The sequence below is a fragment of the Ischnura elegans genome, chromosome 1 (assembly GCF_921293095.1).
Source record: "Ischnura elegans chromosome 1, ioIscEleg1.1, whole genome shotgun sequence".
NCBI lineage: Eukaryota > Metazoa > Arthropoda > Insecta > Odonata > Coenagrionidae > Ischnura > Ischnura elegans.
Genome location: NC_060246.1, coordinates 113,881,725 through 113,904,685, shown reverse-complemented (window position 1 = coordinate 113,904,685; position 22,961 = coordinate 113,881,725). Strand labels below are relative to the sequence as shown.

At 38.5% G+C, this 22,961-nt stretch overlaps 2 protein-coding genes across 3 annotated transcripts in view; one reads left to right on the top strand and one right to left on the bottom strand.

Annotated features, from left to right (window-relative positions):
- Positions 1-376: 376 nt before the first annotated feature.
- LOC124168320 (pyridoxal-dependent decarboxylase domain-containing protein 1) lies at positions 377-19,481 on the bottom strand. Of its 2 annotated transcripts, none has more exons than XM_046546496.1 (16): positions 19,364-19,481; positions 18,929-19,102; positions 18,573-18,802; positions 17,895-18,084; positions 16,735-16,882; positions 16,447-16,574; positions 14,299-14,370; positions 13,907-14,059; positions 9,815-9,916; positions 9,609-9,680; positions 9,367-9,474; positions 8,892-9,056; positions 8,236-8,554; positions 5,064-5,216; positions 3,901-4,068; positions 377-1,563 (listed from the first exon to the last, which is right to left on the bottom strand). In XM_046546496.1, exons 1-16 carry the CDS (start codon positions 19,448-19,450, stop codon positions 1,295-1,297), a joined length of 2,538 nt encoding a protein of 845 aa, XP_046402452.1. In that variant the 5' UTR covers positions 19,451-19,481; the 3' UTR covers positions 377-1,294. The 2 variants fall into 2 exon arrangements, with proteins under 2 accessions (XP_046402452.1, XP_046402457.1); XM_046546501.1 differs by having other exon boundaries at positions 3,907-4,068; positions 19,364-19,480.
- A 7-nt stretch (positions 19,482-19,488) lies between these two features.
- Positions 19,489-22,961, top strand: part of LOC124168315 — a 100,548-nt gene continuing 97,075 nt past the window's right edge. Inside the window, exons 1-2 of the mRNA XM_046546484.1 lie at positions 19,489-19,578; positions 19,717-22,224. Coding sequence (XP_046402440.1) covers positions 19,853-22,224 — 2,372 coding nt within the window. The 5' untranslated portion in view covers positions 19,489-19,578; positions 19,717-19,852. The remainder of the gene's footprint in view (positions 19,579-19,716; positions 22,225-22,961) is intronic.

Below are 22,961 nucleotides of genomic sequence, written 5' to 3'. Positions count from 1 at the left end.
CAAATGGCCAAACAGGATGGAGTTTAGGTTTGATGCAAATGCAGAATTTGGGATTCTCATTTGACTCTTTTCAGTGAATCAGTTTAATCCAAACACTATAGAAATAATGTAAGTCTCAGAAATTCACTACACTAGAATTAGTATTACTTATTTTACGAATTAGGACTTTGACTCTCATTAAGTAGGAGTCCACATCAGAGAGAACTTGGAGACCTCGTCTCAACAGGGGCCCATCACACAATTGCCTATCTTTTGTACATGACTTTTCCAAGCTTCATCACCACATGAAAAATACCCAAATATTCTATCATAAAGCTTCTCCAAAGAATAAATTTGATGATGGTGAGGGACAATAAAGTAAATAAAAAGACAAAAGTAAGATATTTTTATAATTTTCTTAAAGATACAATGACTGGAGGCATCTTTGGTATTTTAAGGAATATGAGACTTAGAACTAATTCTCAATTCCAATTTTAAATTGTGCACCTGTGCAACCTAGAGTCACACTTTCACAGAGTTCTAAAGAGTATCTTTTGAAGATCACAATCAATCATTAATTAAATTAAAGACCAGCCTAAAAAATGCAATATCTTCATAGCTACAAAATATTTTACAATGCCCCTCTCCTCTCTGGAGAGTTTACTTTAGCACCAGCTACAATGACATGAAAATATCTTCAGCTGTTGGCAAATAAGGTATGGAGCATTAGTTGTGCTATAACTCAGCCAGACAGAACAAAACGCTCTAGCCATGCTTGTGTTTTTTTAAGGAAATTAAGAGCTGCTATCACTTCTGAGCTAAATGTCCTCTGTTCCTGAGAGGAGAAACATCATCCAACTTCTGCCTTGATCAACACTAATAACAAATCACAGAGCAGGGAGGCAAGGGCGATTCTTCATCAAATGATACAAACTTGTCCTTAAAGATGTCAACACTTTCCCTTTTCTCCCTTTTTCTTTTTACAAATTATGGCACCCTAAGTATTGCATGAAAATTTTAAATCCGATCACTTAAAGATTATTGGAGCAAATATATATTTATATATATATATTAAAACTCTGGGTTTAGTAACTCAACCCTTCTAGTGATATTTACAATGCCTCTTAAACAAAGCAATTCCTCTTCTTTCCCCGATAAATCTACTGTGCTCTAAATCCAGACCCAAAAAGGCCACAATTGCACGTAGATAAAACAAAACAACCTCTGAATCCTTAAGAGATAAAAATGGTACAGGCATTTTTCTGGGGACTGAAGTGATAAATAAAACAGCTTAATGCGACAAATCATTTTTCCACTAGGAAGCAGGAGGTGGAGATGAAGTGGTACTAGTTGAATTAGAAACAGTCGTTACAGGAGTCCTTGAATTTGCTTGAGTTGATCCAGCAATACTGGTTCCCTGAGATTGCTGTGAGGTCTGTGATGATGATCTGGAGTGCCCAACAGGAGGATTTGGAACAACAGGCGTTTGAACCAGTGGTTGAGGTGGACCTCTAGTGCCCGGAGGAGAAGCCCCTTGCATTTGCATATGATAGCGATAGATATTTTCAGTGCTCTCGACAACCCCTGCAAGAAAAAAATTTATTTTACAATCCATTAGCTAGCAGTAGGTAGTACTACCAATAGACAAATGCCACCATAAAAACAATGGTTGGAGAAATTAATTTATGGAACTTAACACACGTTTAAAATAAAAAATTTAGGTAATCTCCATCAATGTACTTTGGAACCTAACCAAATTATGTATCCCTTAGCCATTATCACGACCATAAAGGACTTTTCAGGTCAACCTTTACAGTTGAAATGAAAAAATAGAAATTTCACTCAGGTAACTTTGCTTTCCTACTTCTGCTGCTGTGGGACATCATTTGGTACAAATAGAGGAAATGCCAATTCAAACATCGAGTGCCATTCAAACCTAAATCTTAGGACTGGAAGTCTCGTTTCTTGCCACTTGTGCTACTGAAACACCTGTTTGGTTGCGCTACTAAAACACCTGTGTTGTTGCACTATTGAAACACTGATGTTCAAATTGGTTCGAAACTAAAATTTGATCTTTTCACTTTGACTGGCTGGAGCTATGAAACCATTTTGCCTCGACAACAATGCCTCTCTAAGGACGTTCATATTTGCCCACGCTGCGCTCTGATTGCCAAACTTCAATTGCGAATAGCTCAGAAATGGCACAAATGAGCATATTTTTTTTAGGTAATCTGTTGTCACGAATAACTCACTCTATAATGTCCATGGTAGCAATCAGTGAATTTCTGACCACCCTGTAGCATTGTTGCAAGTATCCTTTGAAGAAAAGATCCAAACTTAACAGTCCAGCCCCCGAGAGTTGTCTGATGACAGGCAGAAGGGTCTAATTTGGGGTAGGGGGTAAGGTTGCCAGGTTAGAAAGGGAAACACCCACGCCACATGCAAACAAAGAGGTTCCGTGAAGAAAAGAGCTGGAAGGGATGACGAGCGTGAAGGACCCAAGGACCTTGTTTTGGTGATTCGAACAAAGGACTTATTTTGATGGTTCAGGCTAATTTTGGAGGTTCATACGTATGGGACAATGTTGTATGACTAGGCATGGGTGTGATGTGTGCTTGGGGGACAGTAAATGGCAGCAAACTGTACTGGTGCAGGGTTCTCCACCCCTCCTTTTGGGCTGTCATCGGACAATTATCACCGGCTGGACTGTATCTCATGAGGTTTTCGATTGCGTATACCTGTCTAGAGCACATACCCATACACAGATTATCTTCCAGACGAGCCTTCATGCACACCATATATAATTAAATACAAGATTTAAAAAATTGAATCACTCCAATTTAGTTTTCATTCAAAATGTTCAGCAAAGCCCACAAAGTTATCGCCGGAAACCACCAACTGAATTACACAATCAGAATTTAACGCTTTGGGCCTTCATTTTAAGGCTGTTGTCCAACGTTAATTCATTTTAAAAGCTCAAAGGCTACAACTATCGAGAACATTGGCTGATTTTAATGAATTAACACCAGTCGCCAACACATAATTCATATGCCGATTGCTAACGATTATCTCTCCACCAGCGATGGAACTTCTATCATCAGCACTTTTATTGGTGAATGAAGGATTTGGTTGATAATGCTCGGTATACCTATAAATTAATTATAAGATTCATAAAATGATTCACTGTGGTTTTAGAACCCTGTCAACAGTGCTAGTGCTGAGGCAACAGAAAAACGGGTGCTTTGTCTACATTCAAATGGAATTAAACCATTGCAATAGAATAATAATAAAAATTTTTAAGTCGATCAGTTCAATGATGGAATGGAATTAGCTGAAAATAGTAGCTTATTCCTCTTGTTTAAAAAATATGCCTCAAAATGAGACTAAAATTATTCATTAAACACGCTCAACATTAAAAAAAATGCAGAAACCTTATCTACAATGAATTTCGTTAGTAAGAATCAATTGAGAATCCAATTTAAAATGGCATTTAGCACCAAATGCAATACACATTTATAGTCTAGAGGAAATTTATTTCATGAACATCAGCAACACAAACATGGCATGAGATTTTAATAGATAGCATTTCTAAAAAATGAGATAGCATTTTTAAAAAATGAGCACACTGGCCTGTGACACAGAAATGGTATGCTGCTGGCTGTTCTGTAATAATTTCTCTGAATAGATAAATATGTTGAGCACCTTAAGCTTAAAAGCATTCATTGCACTAAAAGTATTTTTCCCAAAAATCAACCATCTAAAATTATGAGAAATCAATAAAAAGAGTGATAATAATGTAATAAAGAAATAGACCATTCAAAAATTCAAGAAGAGTGCCTGATTAGCAAAAGGCATTTCACAGACTCGGTTATAATGAATATTTATTTTACTAATCATAAAAAAAATTCTAATACTCATTACCATTACCCGCAGTTAAATTTAGACTCCTTCCTTTAATACCCCCTTCTCTTCCTCGTGGAGACCACCAATTCACTAAAGAGCCAACTAGAGGGACCTGCCGCAGGAGTCCCTCTTGCCACAGCCTCTCCTCGTTCTCTCTTTGGAGATCCAGCACCACCGCCTCAATTCCTAAAGAAAGTAGGCATCCAGTTAGCCAACAAATTGTGTACAAAAGGCGATTCAAAGAACACATTCATTTGAAGTTGAATGCCCCATCATTTCAATTAAAATATGATGTTATTGACATAATTAATGCATACATCAGTACAAGGTTAGGCACAAATATCACGTAGCAGGTATAAGTACTATAAGTACATATGAAATCTGCTCAAGATTCTTCGTTACTATTGTAAAATATGTATTCTTTTTGATGAGGTTTTTCAGCTGTGTAAATATATACACAGGCCTGTTCAAGACAATAAGTTTGATAGAAAAACTGGAATATCATTCAATGCATATCCACTTAAATTATTTTTTGTAAGCATTTACCTCTTAATTGCGCACATTTACAAATATATAAACAAGTACCTTTGTATTAAATTTTTACCATCAGTATTCATAGATAGTATTAAGGGGAAGTTATTTTGTTTTACAAACTTTTACGATGATATAATTTTTATACTTTTTCTTTGCTGCCTTGAGTTGGAATTTATGAAAGATGTACCTCTACGAAGGAGATTCCATCCTATTTTGTCCTCTAAAAGCTTTCTTGCTCCCACTTTTGGCACATCTAAATCAGTTTTCCAAAATGCCCATAACACAATGATGAGTTCGGAGCAATCCATTTTTTCTCAATATTTCAAGTAGTGTCTCCGCAATCATGAGGAATAGGCATTGCATTGAAAAGTCATGTATTACATAATTTTGTACATAAATTTTGAGCAAGAGCACTAAATTATGCTTTATACAATTGAAATTCAAAACATCAACATCAGTGTTTATTTTATTAACTCCATTTCCACACACCATGGGTGTCAATACACCTAGCTGTCGACTTGAGAATCTTCCACTGTAACATTCCTGCACTGGCCACAATGCATAATAAAAAGAAATTGTAAAAAAGGTTGGAAAATCTGAATGAAAATCCTAATCAGTGTTCATCAAGGCCACAAATGTTGTTTTACCTTTTTTCACTATTTCAGCCATAGTTTCCAAATAGCGAGATGACTCCTCAACTTCCCGACCCATGCAGACCACCAGTCCCAGAAGCTCCTCAACATCTGTGTCAGCAGTAACCATTCCAAATCTCACGCAAGCTAGGCCATCCTCTCCTTCACCTGTGAGTAATTCAATTATTGCACATATAATATAATTTCTAAGGACAACTAATTGCGAAGACATACTAACTTCTAAACAACAATGCAATCACTATAAAAGGCTATTAATAGATTCTTGAGTTCAATGTATACCACAGATCAAGGCAAGGCATCTATTGCAGGAAAAAGTCAATGATAAATTTTACAAGTACATATAAAGTAATTACATATTAGAAAGAAGCATTAACCAACTGTAGCAGAGCTGACAATACAATGTGTGGTAGGCAACATGGACACATAAAAGGCAGGCTGCTGTGGACGTACTTCAAAGACTACTTGACTACTTTTCGCCGAAGCACTTCGAAGGGTCCCTAATCCGGAACCCTTTCCTCGACGAGCTAACCCTCGCTGGCCCCTCTCCTCGACCCTCCGAGCGGGGGCCTCCCTCCCCAAAAGTGACCGCTCTGACTGCATTTTGAAAATCTATCAATCAATGCCATCATCAAAAAATAATTTTTTGCATCGCACTCCTGCCAATCAGGCAATCAAGTACGTCTCTGAACCGTGTTTCTGCGATGAGACATAACGATTTTGCTAAAATGGCCAAGTTAATAAAATTGTTATTTTTCATCGCAGAAACACGGTTCAAAGACGTACTTGATTTCCTACACTACAATCGCAAATTGCTGGAAATCGGCCGGATTCCCTTTGATAGCGCATCATGAGGATGTTCTCGAGGTTGGTAAATGATACAACTAGCCTACTAGTAATTCTACCGCTATAATATCACGGCTATGGTTGATTCGTTACGTTACACCTTCAGGAAGCTGCAGCGGATGAAATCGCGGAGGAGATTAGAGGCTTAAAAGATGATTTTGAAAAATACTTGGACAAAGCAGGATGAGCACAGCGCGCAACATCAAACGATTATATTGCCCTAGACGATGATATCCAGGCTTGCGACAATGCGACGCCGGTACCTACGTCGGATGAAGCAGCGGCCGGCACTAGTCATAATAGCAGTGACGACGAAGATGAAAGTGAGGAAGCAAGTTCACCAAATAAAAAAGATGTACACGCTGCCCTCCAAACATTAAGATATTTTGATCTAGCTAACGATTTAGATCCCCAATTTAATTCCCATTTATGCAAGTGAGAAACCATGGTGGAAGCAGCGATGGAGAAGGGCAAAAAGAAAAAAATAGCAATTTTTCTGGGTAATATCTTTTCGTGTATATTAGCCTTCCTGAATAAACTACTTAAATATCTTAAGTAATGGGCACTATTTACCACTCACTTATTTTCAAGGCTACTCGTAATGAAGACGCACTTCTAACTCTAACCATGAACTTTCTTCTTGCGTGCCTCCCCGTTCTCCCATGCCGAGAGATCTCTCTTTCCAAAGTCTTTGTTTACTCCCTCCTGCGGCCTTATGCTGATCTTGCAGACACCCACCTTACGCATCCCAAACCCCTCCTTCCCCAGCATTTCCCATTCACTCCCTCCCTAAGGTGACTGAGCTTGAGTGCGTCGTAAAAAAATACGCCCCGCAAACATAGACTGAGGCAGAGCTGAAGGCCCTTTCCCCACCCTTCTTTCTCCTGCCCCTTCACCCCTCGTTATGCTGACTACACTTCTTTCCTCATTCTACTTTTATTCAACCCCCCCCCCCCCACTGGGAACTTTCTCCGCCTGTGGAGAAGGGCATGGTTCATCTTTACCTGCAACGGGGGTAAGTTTTTAACCGGACAGAGGCTGAAGAAGTATCTTCCACTATCGGGGAAATGGTGCCGTGCTTATAATTGTCACTCTTCTTCTCTGCTGACTTTTCAATTTAAATTATTTTCTTTGCTCTTTCCACACTATATTAATTTATGATTATGGCACGACTTTTTTTTAGTGCTAAAAGTAAAAAAATCTTTTCTCTATGTCATTCATCCTTTGCATAACTTTCAATACGGCGGAGAAAGGAACACAAAAACTAAATGAGGTGAAGGTACAGGTTTTTGCGTGTCATTTTTGGGAATTCACGCAAGTAAACCAATAGTTCACACACGTTGAGAAATGATGAAACGTCTTTTGTAGGAAAACAATCAATGTGGATAATAAGGTTTCTCTCTTTACTTCTCCGATAATGGAAGATGTTTCTCCTGTCGTTTTCCGGTTGGAACCTTGCTCCTGTCGGCATAAAAGGAGAGAGACATACTATATGAACATAGCACTTCACACCCGGTATGAAGAATATGGTCCTTATGAAGAATAAAGTCTTTCATAGCAACGTCTGCAAAGAGGATGGAGCACAGTAGCCGGACGGAGAACTCAAACAGAATTTACTTCAAATATTCGCCAGAAGATAATCGTATCCTACATAATTTATGATCGTAACTGAATCTCAATGAAAATAACTAATTGAAAAGATAGCACATTCAGCTGAAAATACGGAGTAACTCGAAATATTAACTTACAAAGGTTATTTTGGAAACGGGTTAAGGCCCTCGTTATTCTTTTTTTTCTTGTCACTGAGCGATAGAGGGCGAGATAAATGGCGGTTAGGCCCTTAAGAGTATGGTTAGGCCGGCTGCCGCTAATATTTCCGTGGGTGCTGGAAACAAATATCTATCTTCAAGCCACCTGTCACTTTACCCCTCCCTCTATCCCCAAAAAAAAGTTTGTATAAAAGCTCACATGAATGAATACTACAATCATGATAAGGACAGCCTAAACCAAGAAAGAACAATTAAAACTTGTCAAACATACATTAAGTACCTTCTTTGTGACCAGGTTACAAATTAATCAAAGATTAACAAAGAAGCTCCAGGCACTGACATTGTGGCCAATAATATGTTTTAACAAGAGAAGAGCATAGTAAGCTTATGAATTATTATACACGGAAATCGTGAAACAATATTCTTTAAGTTATACAACACTAGAGAAAAGACGATTCGATTTACCTAAAATAAAAATAATCAACAAGAATGACCACCACAAATGAAAAGTATGTAAAATTCTGGGAAGTGACTGGTCAGCAACAGCAACATACCAATTGAGAAGGCTGCATCAGTACCACGAAGTCTTTCAACAAGTTGAGTGTGCAGTCGATTAAGCTCTTCTTTAGCCTGGTCAGTTAGCGGCATTGGGGAAGGTGAACTTGGAGGGGTTGAACTCTTGCTTGGGGACTGAGATGATGATGGTGAAGCAGCAGGAAGGCTAGGAGCAGGGGGAGTCAGACATGCCTCAGGGATGTAGCGAACTCCACCCAAACCAGCCCACTGAGGCATTTCAACTGCTTGCAGGCGAGGTGATGCCTCCACTAATTTCACAAATGTTTCTTTGTGAGTCACCGTTGCAGTCAATATTTCCTATTAAAGAGTCACTTGATAAGTCATAAAATCACAGATGGGATGTTGGTCATTTAAAGATACCCTTGCTCACACCAGGAAAATTTTTTCTCAACAACAAAGTTAAATCAAATTCAAAACATCTAACAATTTCCAAAATCAATGAAAAAGAAAGATCATCTAGAGTTGAAAATAACACTCAATTTCACAGCAAAATCAAAATGAGCAGTTGATGTACACATTCCTGCATTTTCTTTTGAAGTTAACTTAAAGAAAGACTGGCTTATAAAGTACAGCAATTTGAAATCAACAAACACTCATTACTACGTAATAGAATGTGAATACATAATTTACAAACCAGCTGCTGTTCCAAACAAGATATGAATTGTTGCATATCTTCATGAGTTGGTGTGTTAACGCTGCCAAGCTCAAGAGGGCAGTAACGTAGAACCACTCCACTGGTTTCAAGCTCACATATCTCTATTGGGACATTGGGAGCATCCCTCTGCAATATCTGGCCTAGCTGTAGAAAAATAAAAAAACAGCAAATTAGGAAGAGAAAATATTGGCAGTGCAAGTTAATTTTCATTTAGATAGTGATAATGAGTAGGATGTCTATCACATTTATAGCACCACTTCCGTTTTTTTTAAATTAGTAAAAGTTCAAGTTCATGAGAAGAGGCATCATATGATTAGGTTGCACAAAGAGTTCAGAAGAATCTCAAAGCTATGAATTATATCCAACAAGTAACAGTCCTGAAGCCTTATTTCCACAACAACATCATCAAATCCAGAGTCATGGTCTTTGAAGCTACCGCTGATAATGAACTCACCCAGGAATTTAGTTTATCATAATATGGTGGAACTCTCTTGTTGTCATCTTTATACCCATCAGGAACATACTGAAGTACAACTGTGCAAGCCACTACTTCAAACAGAATCTGTGAAAAAATGAAATTCATTCCAAAATCAGCCAACAACAATTAAAACAAATTTATATCATAAAATACCAAAAAGGAATATGTAATAACAAAAATTCCATCCATAGACAATAATAACCAAAAGAATAACTTACGGCAGTGCTCACAGGCTTTGTGATTAGATCTGACACAGAATAGGACCCTGCCTCCCCTCCAGGTTGCTGATTCTACAACAAAAGTGATTATTGTAACATAAATACATACAACATTAAAAAAGAGAACAACATGCATGAGAAGTCCATGCCATTTCAAATTTCAGCCTTGAACAATCAAAACGGTATGGAACAGAAATGTGACTCACCAATAGTCGTAGGTTGGGATACTTGGATAATTTTTTCCATAGCTGCTCACTGGACTCAAAAGCACGTCTCAACCTCGCCTGGATTCCTTCGCGACCAAGGGCCTTTAAAATGAAAACATTATCTTGATATATCCCCACATGTTAGGTGTCTTCTCTAAACAAAGGACTTTAATATATGCAAGGTGGTAAAGAAAGCACACTCTCGATTATCTGTGCTAATTATGGGTAGGGGCGGCAGGAATAATCGGAAAACACGGATAATCCAAGCGCTGACTTAATTTTCTTGTAATGTTCATAAATTACGTAAATAAAACAATGTAGGTACATATTACAGTTCAGGACCTCAAATCTGGAAAGCTTGGGACCAAAGGGTTTCTGGTCTTCATGATATACAGTGGAACCTCGTTAAAGCGAGTACGGGCTATAGCGACACTCCCGCTATAACGAGACATAGTCGATGCACCGTCAATTGACCCTATAATAAGCGTGTTAAAAAATTCGTTTTTACGAGACCCTTTTGGTGCTGGCTCTCGCCATAGCGAGGGTTTCACCGCCGGAAGACTTTCATCAAGACTCCTTAGCCTCTGTAATTGCTAGCGATCTGTTAGAAATGAAGTTAATGGAGTGCTCAGTCTCAAATTTATGTGGTAAACTGTCGTTCGATAAATAAGTAGTTAATTTTGGTGAAAATATTGTGGCATTAGCATTCGCGAATGCTTCATCTTCTTTTGTTCCTCGGGCGGCAGAAAGCAGTCGGCAGCATACCCGCATGTCCGTGAGTTGCGTGAATAGAAAGCATTTGATGGCAGTCACCATGGCCAAAAAAACACCAAACACGTCTAAGCGGGAAAATAAAAATAAAGGAGTAATATAAGAGTGTCGAAATTAATTTATCTTCCTATTCGCTCTGCAAAATAAAAAAAACAGATGCGCCCAAGGAATGCAGATGATGAATAGTTGTAAGGAGCTTTGTTCGGGTGGTTTTGCCCATTCAAATCTGCGGGAACTTCTGAGAAAGGGGCTACGCCCAAGCCTAAAGCGGAATATTTCAGGGATAGATTGCGAATCGAGAATTTTAAGAGTGCAGAAGGTTGATTATACTAATGCGAAGAACCAAAGCGTTATCTCCCCTCATAATTGCTGGTGAAGCCTCCGGTGTAAACCCGAAGTCGTGGAAGAAAGGACTCCGATCATAAGTATCTTTAGAAGTATTCCCCGCGTCATATAACATAGACGAAACGGAACTTTTTTACACACAACTCCCCGACAAAACCCTTGCAGTATGAGGTATTTCTTGCAATGATGCCTCTAAAGGTAGGTAGTGCGCCTTAGCGATGATGTAGTATGTACGAAGCAATGATACTCAGCGTGAATTGTCCGGATGGACGCATTTATTCTCCGTTGCGGATTTACAAGGGTGAACTATTCGCGTCAGTGGTTGGAGTCGTACTGGCGCTCTCTATTGTCACGTGGGTAGCCGAGCATCCCCTGGTGGCCGCTGGAAGAACTCACAGAACAACTAACTCTCGTTTGCAGTGTCGTGGTCAACTCGGTGTATTATTTCAAATACGTCGCGAGCGTAACACTCAAAAAGAAACTTTTTTTCAACAACGGCAATTTTAATCACATCATTTTTCAAGCTTAGCAAACTTTTTACCGTAGATGATGTAGATACATATTACATTATCTGATGGAAAAAGTCTTCCAAGGCGGGAACTTTATACAACCTTCCACCGTTTTCGCCTGTAGAAACAAATGTAATGCGTTATTTCACTTCACTGCCGCTTAACGTACAGAAACAATAAATATACGCCAATTAAAACATTTGAGGCATTAAATAACCGCGATTCTGTTTTATCAGTTAATTGTTGAATTTTCAGTGAAAAATACCAAAATAATAGAATGATCACGTAAATGAACTACATAATTAAGTGCATAGAAAAATGGCTTCGTCGGTTGTGCATTGGCATAATGATTGACGAAACAATGCATTCCATGATTTTAATTCAGTGCGGCGCTTATTAATTGTTTGAATAGTTAGTCGTTGTTTGAATAAGGAAATTTAGTGATGCAAAAAAACATCGCCTTTCGTCTGGATTTATGCTTACGTTTATCGGACAGATGTTTATCTGTCGCCGCACCACTCCTGTTCCTGTATATATTTTCGCAACAGGTATATTGGCTATTATTTGCTCCACCTCCGGTAAAACGACAATTCGCTATAGCGAGTGTTTATTAGTGCACCGTGGGGTGTCGTTATATCGAGGTTGCACTGTATTTTGTTAATTACTTGATTTATAAATATGCATTCAGGCTCTTGCGCTCGATATTTGAGATCCCTGCGTGCCCCAGTTTAGGTTGTTAGCGTATGTTCATGGCATGTGCTAACTTTCTACTCGTCCCAGAACAAGGCTCAGAGAGTGGTGCCAAGAGGTGGCAAGTCGAAACACTATGCAGAGGAATTTTCAAATGTTCCAGATTTCTGGTTTTCCAGGTTTCTGGTTTCTGGATTTGAGGTCCTCAACTGTATTATTTATGCACTTAAATACTATGTTATATTAGAGTGCTTCCTGGACTCATTGAGAGCTTTCTTTGCCTTACCCCGATCTTTTTAGCAGCGATAACATGATTGTACTTGTATGCCTACTGCTCCACATAAGACCTGGTTTTGATAAGCATGCATCCTTAGCTGTGTGATCATGGATACAGAAAAAAAGTTTACACAAATGGTTCAACAACAGTGAGCAACAACAGAAACCAAATGGTCAGGCACCACGCCACGTAGTCGCGTCTCGCACAAGTGGCCTGGGTTGCAACTTCCGAGGGACGCGAATCCGGGATCATAGTGTGTGGTCACTCACTGTGAGGAGGGGATTCGGTTTGTGTTAATTATTCTGTTTTACGAAAGGAGATTCTAATACATAATGGTGATTCTGCCTCCGATTTTACTTTTTATAGAGATTGTGGAAAACAATGAGAGAGTGAAAATAACGCATGGATAATCCACAACAAGGATAAGCCGCAGGCAGATAATCGCGAACATGCTGTACTTTGAGCATTTCCTTTTTATATGATAACGACTGGTCCTAAGAACCCTCCCTTGCTGCATGCCTATTAAAGTGGGGTAGATAGTAGATGTACATGATGAAATACCTTCTGGCAGACAACTATGTAGATGAAGTACTGATACATTTACACAAGGGAGGTCCAAAAATATGACTTTTTTCTGGTAACAAAATTCCCCTGTGCACAGAAGTTGTTGACTGATACATATTAGGGAACCAAAATTAACAATTAAAAAAATTAATTTAAGAGGTTTTTCCGAATAAATAATAACCTACCAGCTAATTATAAAGGCAATTCATCTCCAGAAAAAGTTTTTGGCTGTGCATGAAGGTCATCTACAGAGACCCTCAGGACTGGCTCTTGTAGGATGAATACCTAATTCCTATCTCAATATGAGACTTCCAGAAGCAGTCAAAAACAGGTTTTGGAGATTTAAGTACCACTTATGATGTCTTTCATATTATAATTCATACCTCGCAGGTACCCGAAGAGTAGGAGAGCAATATCACCTTTTTTTTCGTGTAAGGCAGGTTTATGAATGAAAAAGGAAACCATGCATGTACTGCCTGCTTATTAATACAATCAAAATAATCCAATACATTCTAAAAACTTTTTGAATTCACATCTAGGTATTTTAATTAATTCTAAAAACTTTTGCATTTGTATATTTCAAAATATGTGAATGCATCTGGTACATAGGCTGTTTTCTAATTTTACATACTTGCATCAAAATTTTACACTCCTCAAATGTAATGCAAAAATACTTTTGAATATCATCTGCACGTAGAAAGAAACCATCTGACAAAAGACAGGCAAAATGATTCTTCAGACATTTTTGAAGTACTGAATGTGACTTGATTGATCACTTGGTGTAATACACAGTTAAAGCCACAGCGAAAATAGGTACAAAATAGGTGTTAAATGATAGATCTACCTTGAATGTGATAAGCATGCAAATCTAAATTCAATCCTAAAATATGTTTTTTGATACAATAAAATACAAAAGACAGTAACACTCTATGTCACCTGTAATGAAGCCCACAATGAGAGGCAGCTCAGTCGCAAACTGTAATGCTCTGCAGCTAGGCCAGCAAGGAGAGGCAGAGTGCCTTCCCGAGTTGATGATGGTCCTTTGCCACCAGCTCGGGCAGCGGCTGGCTCAAACCGCCGGTACAGAGTCTGTCTTGGTCAAGGTTATAACCTAAATGACTCTCCCTTCATGTATCTCAACCGATGGACCATGAATTTTTTATACAGAGTTCCCAATTACAATTATATTTCAGTGGAAAATAATTAATATAATTATGTAACATGGCTTAAGAATCGTTGTAAGTAAATATTAGAGCACGATTTTTTTCTCTCACTAATTCCAAACATGAAAATGCATGATACATACTAAAATTATACAAGAAGGATACAACAGATGGCACAGCTGGAATTCCTAACCACGTTCCTAAGGGCAGGGTAAGGCTGTCAGCTATTCTTGATGGCTGAAAATTATCAAATTCAAAATAATTAGCACTAAGTAAGTATTTATCAAGACTGAGATTTTGACAAACATGATACCAAAACAGATGTATGCCAAAATTTGGACTCTGACTAATATGCCTACAGCCATTATTTATTATCAGAGGCATTGAGTGTAGCAATTTCACAAAGCAAATAGCTTTAAGAAATACCTATGGGGACTTATTACATATAGGGGGAAAGTAATGAGTTTTCTTACTTTCCAGGTTCAGAAAATGCTCATTTTTATCTACCTCATGGGGAAGGAGTCAAAAATGTGGTCACTATATACATATGAGGTGAGTTAGAAAAGTAATGAGACTGATTTGTATTTTTTTCAAACAACAATGTTATCCCCTTCAAACTAGTTCCTTTAGGCAGCTATACAGAGGTGGGGCCATGGTTCCCACTCTCGGTAGCAGTGCTGGAAGCCTTGAATTGGCATAACTTATAACTGGTCACTCACAGTCTGTTGAATGCTCTCTAGAGTTCCAAAATGATGTCCTTGTAGGACATTTTTCAATTTCGGGAAAATAAACAAGTCACACAAACTCAAAACAGGTGATGAGGGTGGTTGAGGAACAACAGCAATGCGTTTAGAGGTAAAAAATTCACCAATGAAAATGGCTGTGTGACACGGGCCACTGTCATGGTGAAGCATCCACTTGTCTGCAATGCCTGGTCTCACACGAATCACTATTGGCACAAATCTTTCGCATGTTCAAATCTTCTGTCAAAATTTGATGCATGGTGAAAGTGTTTAAATTTAACTGTTCACTCATTACCCTTATTGCTACACGATGGTCAGAGCTCACGAGAGCGCTCACATGTTCAATGTTTTTGTTAGTTTTTGAATTTGAAGGTCTTCCCGAGCGAGGTTCATCTTCAATGTGTTCTCAGTCTTCCAAAAATGATTTATGCCCATAGAAAAATTGTGTGGGAAACTGGCCTAGGTTCCCCATAGGCCAGTTTCAACTTTTCAAAAGTTTAACTCGCAGATTCACCAAGTTAAACACAAAACTTTATCGCACAATGTTACTCTAAATTCCAATGCTCCATTTTTGTAACACACAACAGAAGCACAAATTCACTGATGGCGCTGTCAGAAATGTGTTAGCTGTATGAAGTTGAAATTTGGACTGAGGAAGTTGTAGGGATGAAAAAATTGGTCTATCACAGGCTGGTAGACACAACGTTGCCGCAGTGTCTCATTACTTTTCTCACAGACTTTGAAGAGCTCTGATATACTTTGTGGCATCTTCGCAAAAACCCATTTTTATCCCAGACGAGTCTATTCATCAGGGAGAAAGGTGTGTGGGTGAAAATAACCATTCCCTGCAGAGATTCCATTGAGAACGCTTTCTCACTCCATCAATCATTCATCATTTGATTCCTTAGGGTAAATAACTTAAAATTACCATTTTCTAAGTTGGTCAGCTCAATGAATTAGTATCTCCCAGAGGCCTAGAATGTAGGGTAACTTTTGCCTTCCCCTCTAAACAACCTCATCCCAAGTCGCCTCACCCTCTTCTCCCAGCCATTCTGTACATTATGTCAGTATCAGAGGCTTTTGAGAGCATCTGCATGTTGCACTTTGTAAAGCCAGTAATTGTTTCTGAAATTGTTTTTCAAACAACTGTTGTTGAACAAAACTGTTTCAACAATGACTCACCAACCCACAACAACACAACTGAGGAAAGTTCACCTACCACTCAGTGGCAGAGCTGAGATATCTCTGATGTAAGGGTCACCCTTCCTCCTACTACTCCGTGGAGTGAGGAGGGTCGAATAGATTATTAATGACTTCCACCTTCCAATTTTTATTCATCGCCTGATGATGCACATTGCAATGACCATAAAAGCTTGTTTGAAAAAGTGCAATATGTAGCAGCTCCCAAAAGCCATGTAATCATTATGTTGCCAAGATCTCATGTCTCAATCACAAAGAGTTTGAATTACAAGAGTTACATCATGGTTATAAAACAAACTTGACACAAAAGGGACAATTGGAGATATTAGATTTATTCAATTATTCCATAAAAAAACAGCACTGGACGTACCACATTAGGGACGGAGACCATAGCCAAAGCTGCCAGGGCATGACCACGCACATGAAGCCACACATCCTTTTGGCGGCAAACTTCCTGTAACCTTTGAAGGTTATCCACATGCCCAGCTATAGTAGTACCTGGAAATAATAAAATATTGAATTGAGAACACTGAGCTGAGTCTGATGGAAATGGGTGCTGTGGGTGTCCACAAGCAATCATAAAAGCCCATTGTTATCAGTCAGGACACCATAGCAGGAAGTTGGATTGTTTAAAAGCCGCCTTTGAGAAGATAATTACCTGCATCAGCCAAAACAATAAGTGGCACTCTCATAGCAGCAATATCCTCATTCATGAGCCTTTCTAAAGCAGACACATCAATTTTCTGCTGTGAGCCAAACACAGTATTGCAAGGGACAGGTTGTACACACATGAGTGAGAGGCCCAGCTGTGAGTGAAGGAACAAGAAATATCCATGAATTAATTACTAACTCTTAACACACATTTGAGCAGAGCAGCAGTGTAATATGAAATAAATAATGCCCAATGCTCAGGTGCAGGACACGATGGATTTTAATGACTGAAATATTAACTTATAATTGTGAGATCTACTATTTCACCAACATAGAAGCCTAAATCCATTCATAAAATTTCAACAAATTAAATTTTAAGAAATTCTTCAATGCTACAATGTTGAAGGGCACTATATCTTTATCAATCTACTACTAGGTTTTAAAAATCTGAGGAATTGCATTTTCACATCAATAATTTAGTACAATGTTCTCAGTTCAATTGCTACCTCTTATTTTGAATAAGTACCTAAATATAGAATTTTTATTCTCTTAAAAATCACACTTCCCCCGATCCCAGAAATTTTAATGGCAAAACTTGCGACATAGGTACCCCACTCCCTTTCTGAGTGACCTTGGTTCTTGTCATAAAACACATACATAATTTAGCAAAGAAACGGAACTAAAACAGCTTCCATGACAGCCTAGTCATACCCATACAAACTCAATTACATCCTTGTGTATTAATCTCAGTTCAGCCCTCAAGAAAATTGGACTTCTCCATTTCTTGAGTGCACGCCATGTTCATTGCACCAAGGTAACAACAGTTTTACACATGGGATCCATCTAGCATTATCAAGTTGTTGATGCTTCATGAAACTTCAGATACTCCAATAACACAATAGCATAATGACCACATGGGTGATGTAAGGAAATAGAGAATACTGACATTATTGATATAAGAATATGTGGATAATGAATCCAATTTCCAAAGGTGATACTGAATAATGAGTATACCAGCCAATTCGATGTTTGAATGCAATTTGGATTAATTCATTTTAAAAAAATGAAAAAGAATCTTATACTAGGCAGAAATAAACCTAAGGTGTGTAATATGCAAAAAATAACTAACTTCACTAAAAGTTCGAAAGTGATTAATTTTTTAATTACCTGACGGCATATTTGCTGAACCACACCCAGAGGAGAAGCTACACTACTATAAATAACAGGAGTTTGATTAGATAAGGCCTCAAACCCTTCTTCTAGATATCGAGGATACTTGTAATGAAGCATCATTCGAGTAACACGGACAACACCATCCACCACATCATCATGAAAACATGCAGAGCAGTCAATGAACCTAGAAATGCATTTAACAAAGTTAGAAAATCCATTTCGTACAAGGAGATAATTCCAATGAATTAAATATATGATGAACAATTAAATTAGGAACACACCAAGGTGGAATGTAGAGAAATTGCTTGAATTTTTTATGCAAAGATATCTAAATTTGATAACCTCACTTACCCTCTACTATGCTAAAACAATACATGAAGAAGAAATAAAAAAAATTTGATTCACAGGCGACTGACCTCGATATAATAAAACCAATTTACTCTAAATGGCTATTCCGTATCTATTTGTAAAAATATGGAAAAATTAAAAATTTATTCCACTCTCAAATGTTGTCCATCAAATTATCGTGAATAATTACTCATATCGTGAACAGAGAGATATTAAAGTTGCAACATGAAATTCACTACGTCAAGTACATTGGGGGGCAACAAATATCGGTGGATCATATTAATAGTAAAATGGATTTTTAAAGGTAACTCAGCGATAACAAACCGAAAAAGATGGCTGAGCCATCGAGTGGTGTCAGATGATATTCTTGTAGCAATACGTTGCAAATGGTTTCTCTCAAGACCACTTGAGTAAGCCGATAAACTTTGGCATACGACAGCAAGCCGAGACACGCTGTCCAAGGAAGGCAGTCGGGCTAAACTTCTAATTGAAACATCTCCACCCTCCTCTTCATCATCTTCCCCTAGTGGAGTATCTTCGTGAGCCATTAAATCCTGAGAACAAATACATATATAATATCTTTTCACTGAAATTCCCTCCATAATAATAACGTTAGTATCGTATGAGATGGTGTAATTAACAAATACATTCATCAAACAAGAAGGATACAACCAACCCACCTGAATCAAATTTATAACTTCAGTTGAAGTTTTGCTAGGTCGAGGTAGAAAGCCATGAGTGTTTTTCCAAACTTGGCCACCAGAATGATCATCTTTTTCCACTGCTTCTTCAAGGCGACCGATAACTTGAGAAGCTTTTATTTCTATATCTGCTACAGATGTATAGGAAGCCATCTACATGATAAAAATAAGTTAAAATAAACTATACTAAGTCCAAAAGCAAGCGATTCAAATGAAGAATATACTGTCAGACATAACATGCAGATGAAGTACTATCAAAAGCAATTAGTATTTCACTTAAATACCCAGAAATAAAGTTATAGTAAACATTAACTAATTTGGTGGCAACAGAGCTTTTAATGCCACAAATTTCAATTTTAAATAAATTTATATTATTCAAAAAGCATAATAATCTGTTAAACAGCAATTACTCACTTCGGGCTGGCTTTTATCTGGTATTTCAGCTGCATTTTCTGGAATGTTTACGCCGGGTTCAGCCATCGTGGCAGACTTGTACGTCATCTGACGTCAGCGACTTGCAGCTTTTTGTGGCGAATTGACAACAGTCGACACGAGACGTCCCGAAAGAGAGCTCAGAGCTGCGGTAGGATGATTGAGATGAGTGACGGAAGAGGGATTTTGAATTACAGGTAATTTTAGAATAAAATAAACTGACAAGGATATTTTTAAACGACAGTTGTTTGAAATAAGGTTAAATGTCCTCCTTAGATTTGGAGCGATGTTGTGGCGTGGAAGATATTATTCGTGTATTGTTGTTTTCATTGCAGCGTAGCGGGTGCTTCAAGATTGAGATGAAATGTAAGGGGTAGAGTGCTGAATCGAGAAGTATTCTAGTCAAGACATTCCGTACTCTGTTATTGGTCATATAGTATAACTATTCGTGTTTGTCCTTCCATAAGCAAAATGTGTAAAGAATTCGCTTGCGCTAGGGTAAACACCAACATATTTTTAGTGTTTTTTATGGTAGGAAGGAAATGTGTTATGCCATTCTTTACTCTGTACCTGAAATACCTTCGATTAACCTCGCTAGAAGTTGGTATAGTTCGTGGGAGTCAATCATGGATTGCAATGATTTTTATTCCTATTTGGGTATGTTTTGTGAAGAGATCTCGAGAGAGCCTCAAAACGAGGGTATTGCTATTAATTTCAGTTTTTTTGACTGCTTCAATGTATAGTTGTCTTGTATTTGTGCCTCCTATTGGAGAAGTTTATGATGTTACTCACTGTGATAGTATGCGTTCGGGGAATCACGAGTTAGTCGTCATAATCCCAGATTCCTCACAGAAAGATTCGCATGGACAAGGATTTCTGTTTTCAAACCCAACTGCTAATTCAACCAAAAATAATTCATCTGCAAGTATAAGCTTTAAACCCAATGTCAGCAGTTCAGACTCTGGGAAAGTAAATGAACGCACAAATGGTGCCCCTCCTCTCCTTCAAGTCCCTGGCTTAAATGCAGTGACCATTAGAACTCAACCCTTACAGTCCTTCAAGCCTCAGTCAACCATAGACCTAATTCCTACACCTAATCCAGAGCATGATCTGGCATCAGGCGATCAAACCTCTGGTCTTGCAACGCCCCCTTCTGAATCTGATGTGAATGTTCTTGGTAAAGTGGAGGAATATAGCTCGGGAGATACCAAATGGAAAACTGATCCTTATGAAGAAATGGTGGATCAGTTAATACAGGAATATGAACCTGATAACCATAAAAACTCTTTCTCATCCAAAGGCATAACTGATCAAAAATATCCTTTCAAGTCGCATAAAAAGCATATGCATTTACCACCAGCTTTAAAAAATGGTCTCAGGAATGAGTGGTCATTTGGTAGGATTGGAAAAGTTGACAATGCAGATGAAGAGAAGGAAGACATGTATCTTGGGGGAAAAGAAGATGATGATGATATGTACCAAATTGATAACGATTGGAGTAGGCTATCTGCACTTGTGAAAACTGGAATTGAGTCAGGGAGGGGGTTAGAATTAGAAAATAGCCTGCCTAATATCAGGAAAGCATTCCGTGATAGGAGTAGAGGGGAGCAATGGGGAAAGGAAGTTAACAGAGATGATGGAAATCAGATAATTGACAATAGAAATTGGGGAACTTCTAGCCATAGAAAGATTCCAGTAAACAATAATTTTCATATTGACCATTCCGAGCAAGAAACAAGTCCTGAAGATGATGATATTCCAACTCCAAAGTTGATTCCTAAATATGATTGGATTAGGAAAAGGGGATATCTAGGATCACATTATGGTTCTCAAAGTAGGTTTTCTCGTTCCTTATTATCAAATGAACATATCGATGTGATTGTGAGGCCCGTTGGGCAAGGTGGATTAGATTCAGTGGATAAAACTGAGGATGCGGGTCCTCTAGCTTTCCGAACTGTGTTGCTTTTGTCAGGGGTAGCAGAACTCTTTGCTTGTATGCCTGTATCAGCTGTGACTTCTTTATGGTGGCTTCATTTGGATGATGCTGAACACACAGAGCAATTTGGTGAACATAGACCCCATGCACTTCTTGCGTCAGTGCCTGCAATCATGGCTCTTGTTGTAGCCATCTCTAAATCTCCATGCTCTCTCATTGTCGGACCTCATCAAATAACACTGCATTTACTGGCAGCAGCTACTGTTCTCCTATCATCCATTCCCCTAATCCTTGCCCTCCCTTTGGGTCCTGCTTCGAAAGCTTGGCGAAGAGCTTCAGATGCATCAGGTGGCACCGTTACCTCCCATAGAGGATATGTCAGTGGACATCAAATCCTTGTTATTTTGACGGCAATGCTCGGAGGGTGTGTTTCAGCTGCTGCAGGGGAATATGTGTTTTGGCATTTGGAAGGGCTTTCTGGCTTCCCCCATAACTATGACTTATTGTTTGGTGGTTCTGTGGCCAGTGGAGCACTAATAGAGGCTCTCATTACTGTTGTATTGGGGGGACGGTGGTCGTCTCGCATGACTAACATGGCTGGGCCATTAGGTTTACTTTTACTCAGCGCATATTTGGGATCTGCAGCAATGTTGCGAGATGCGTGGGTTTTCGTGGCATTAGGAGGTCTTCTAGGTGGATCCCAAGCCCTTATCTACCGTACACTTTATGGAGCACACCAGGGACCGGGAGATATAACCAGTGGTCAAGCTACTGGCTGGCGATTTGGTTATGGACTTGGGTGTTTTGTATCAGGATTTGTTGCTGAAGTTTTTGGAACTAAAATCCTCTTCTGGAGTGCTGCTGGTGTTGCTGCTGTTTGGGCCATCCTTTCTGCATGTTGCTACAAGTGAGTGTTTCTCTTTGCATGGCTTACTAACTTAAATGTTGATTTTTGTTTCCGTTTGGACTTAGCTAATTGCCTCAGAAAAATACCAACTTTTTTATCTCCTCCCTTGCATGGGTTAGTAATCAGTTTAATATTATCAGTAGATTTCACTGGGAAATGTGTAGATGATAATATCTTGGAGGGAAAGCCCATGCACCAAATACAGTTAAGTTTCAGTATGTTGTTAAGCATGGTTGTCAAGCGTTTTACTGAAGATGTTATTAAGTTTGGGCATACTTGTTCTTTATTGCAAAATTTCCTGTGTTTCAATTATCTTGTTGTTTTCATTAAGATAAATGGGAAATTTGACATGCTCGTGCAATATAACGTATTAGGTGGGATAAATTGCTTATAGAGTGTTGTGAAATGGTGGTTATGTTTTGGTGTTGGCTATAAACCTAAATTTAACTCGATAATGGAGGGATGAAATATGTTTTCTGTGTTCTTGTTTATTAACCTGAGTGCTGATGAAAGTGGACTAACATTGTGTGGTATGTAACAAACTCACCTCTGTTGTTAAAACTTTCAAAATCCTGATGTTCGAAAATCGTGAAATAATAAAATTAGCTTCCGAACTTTGGGGGTTTATAAGTTGCCATTGAATTCTTTAAAAATGCAGGGCACAGTTTAGGTGGAAATAGATGGGCATACAAGTGCGTGTATTTAAATATGCAATATCTTCACATTCATAGTCGTAT

Coding starts and splice junctions, on each gene's coding strand:
- LOC124168320 (XM_046546496.1), bottom strand. CDS start 19,450: ATGACGTACAAGTCTGCCACGATGGCTGAACCCGGCGTAAACATTCCA. Junction 19,103..19,363: donor CAGATAAAAGCCAGCCCGAA/GTGAGTAATTGC, acceptor TTTATCATGTAG/ATGGCTTCCTATACATCTGT. Junction 5,217..8,235: donor TGATGCAGCCTTCTCAATTG/GTATGTTGCTGT, acceptor AATTACTCACAG/GTGAAGGAGAGGATGGCCTA.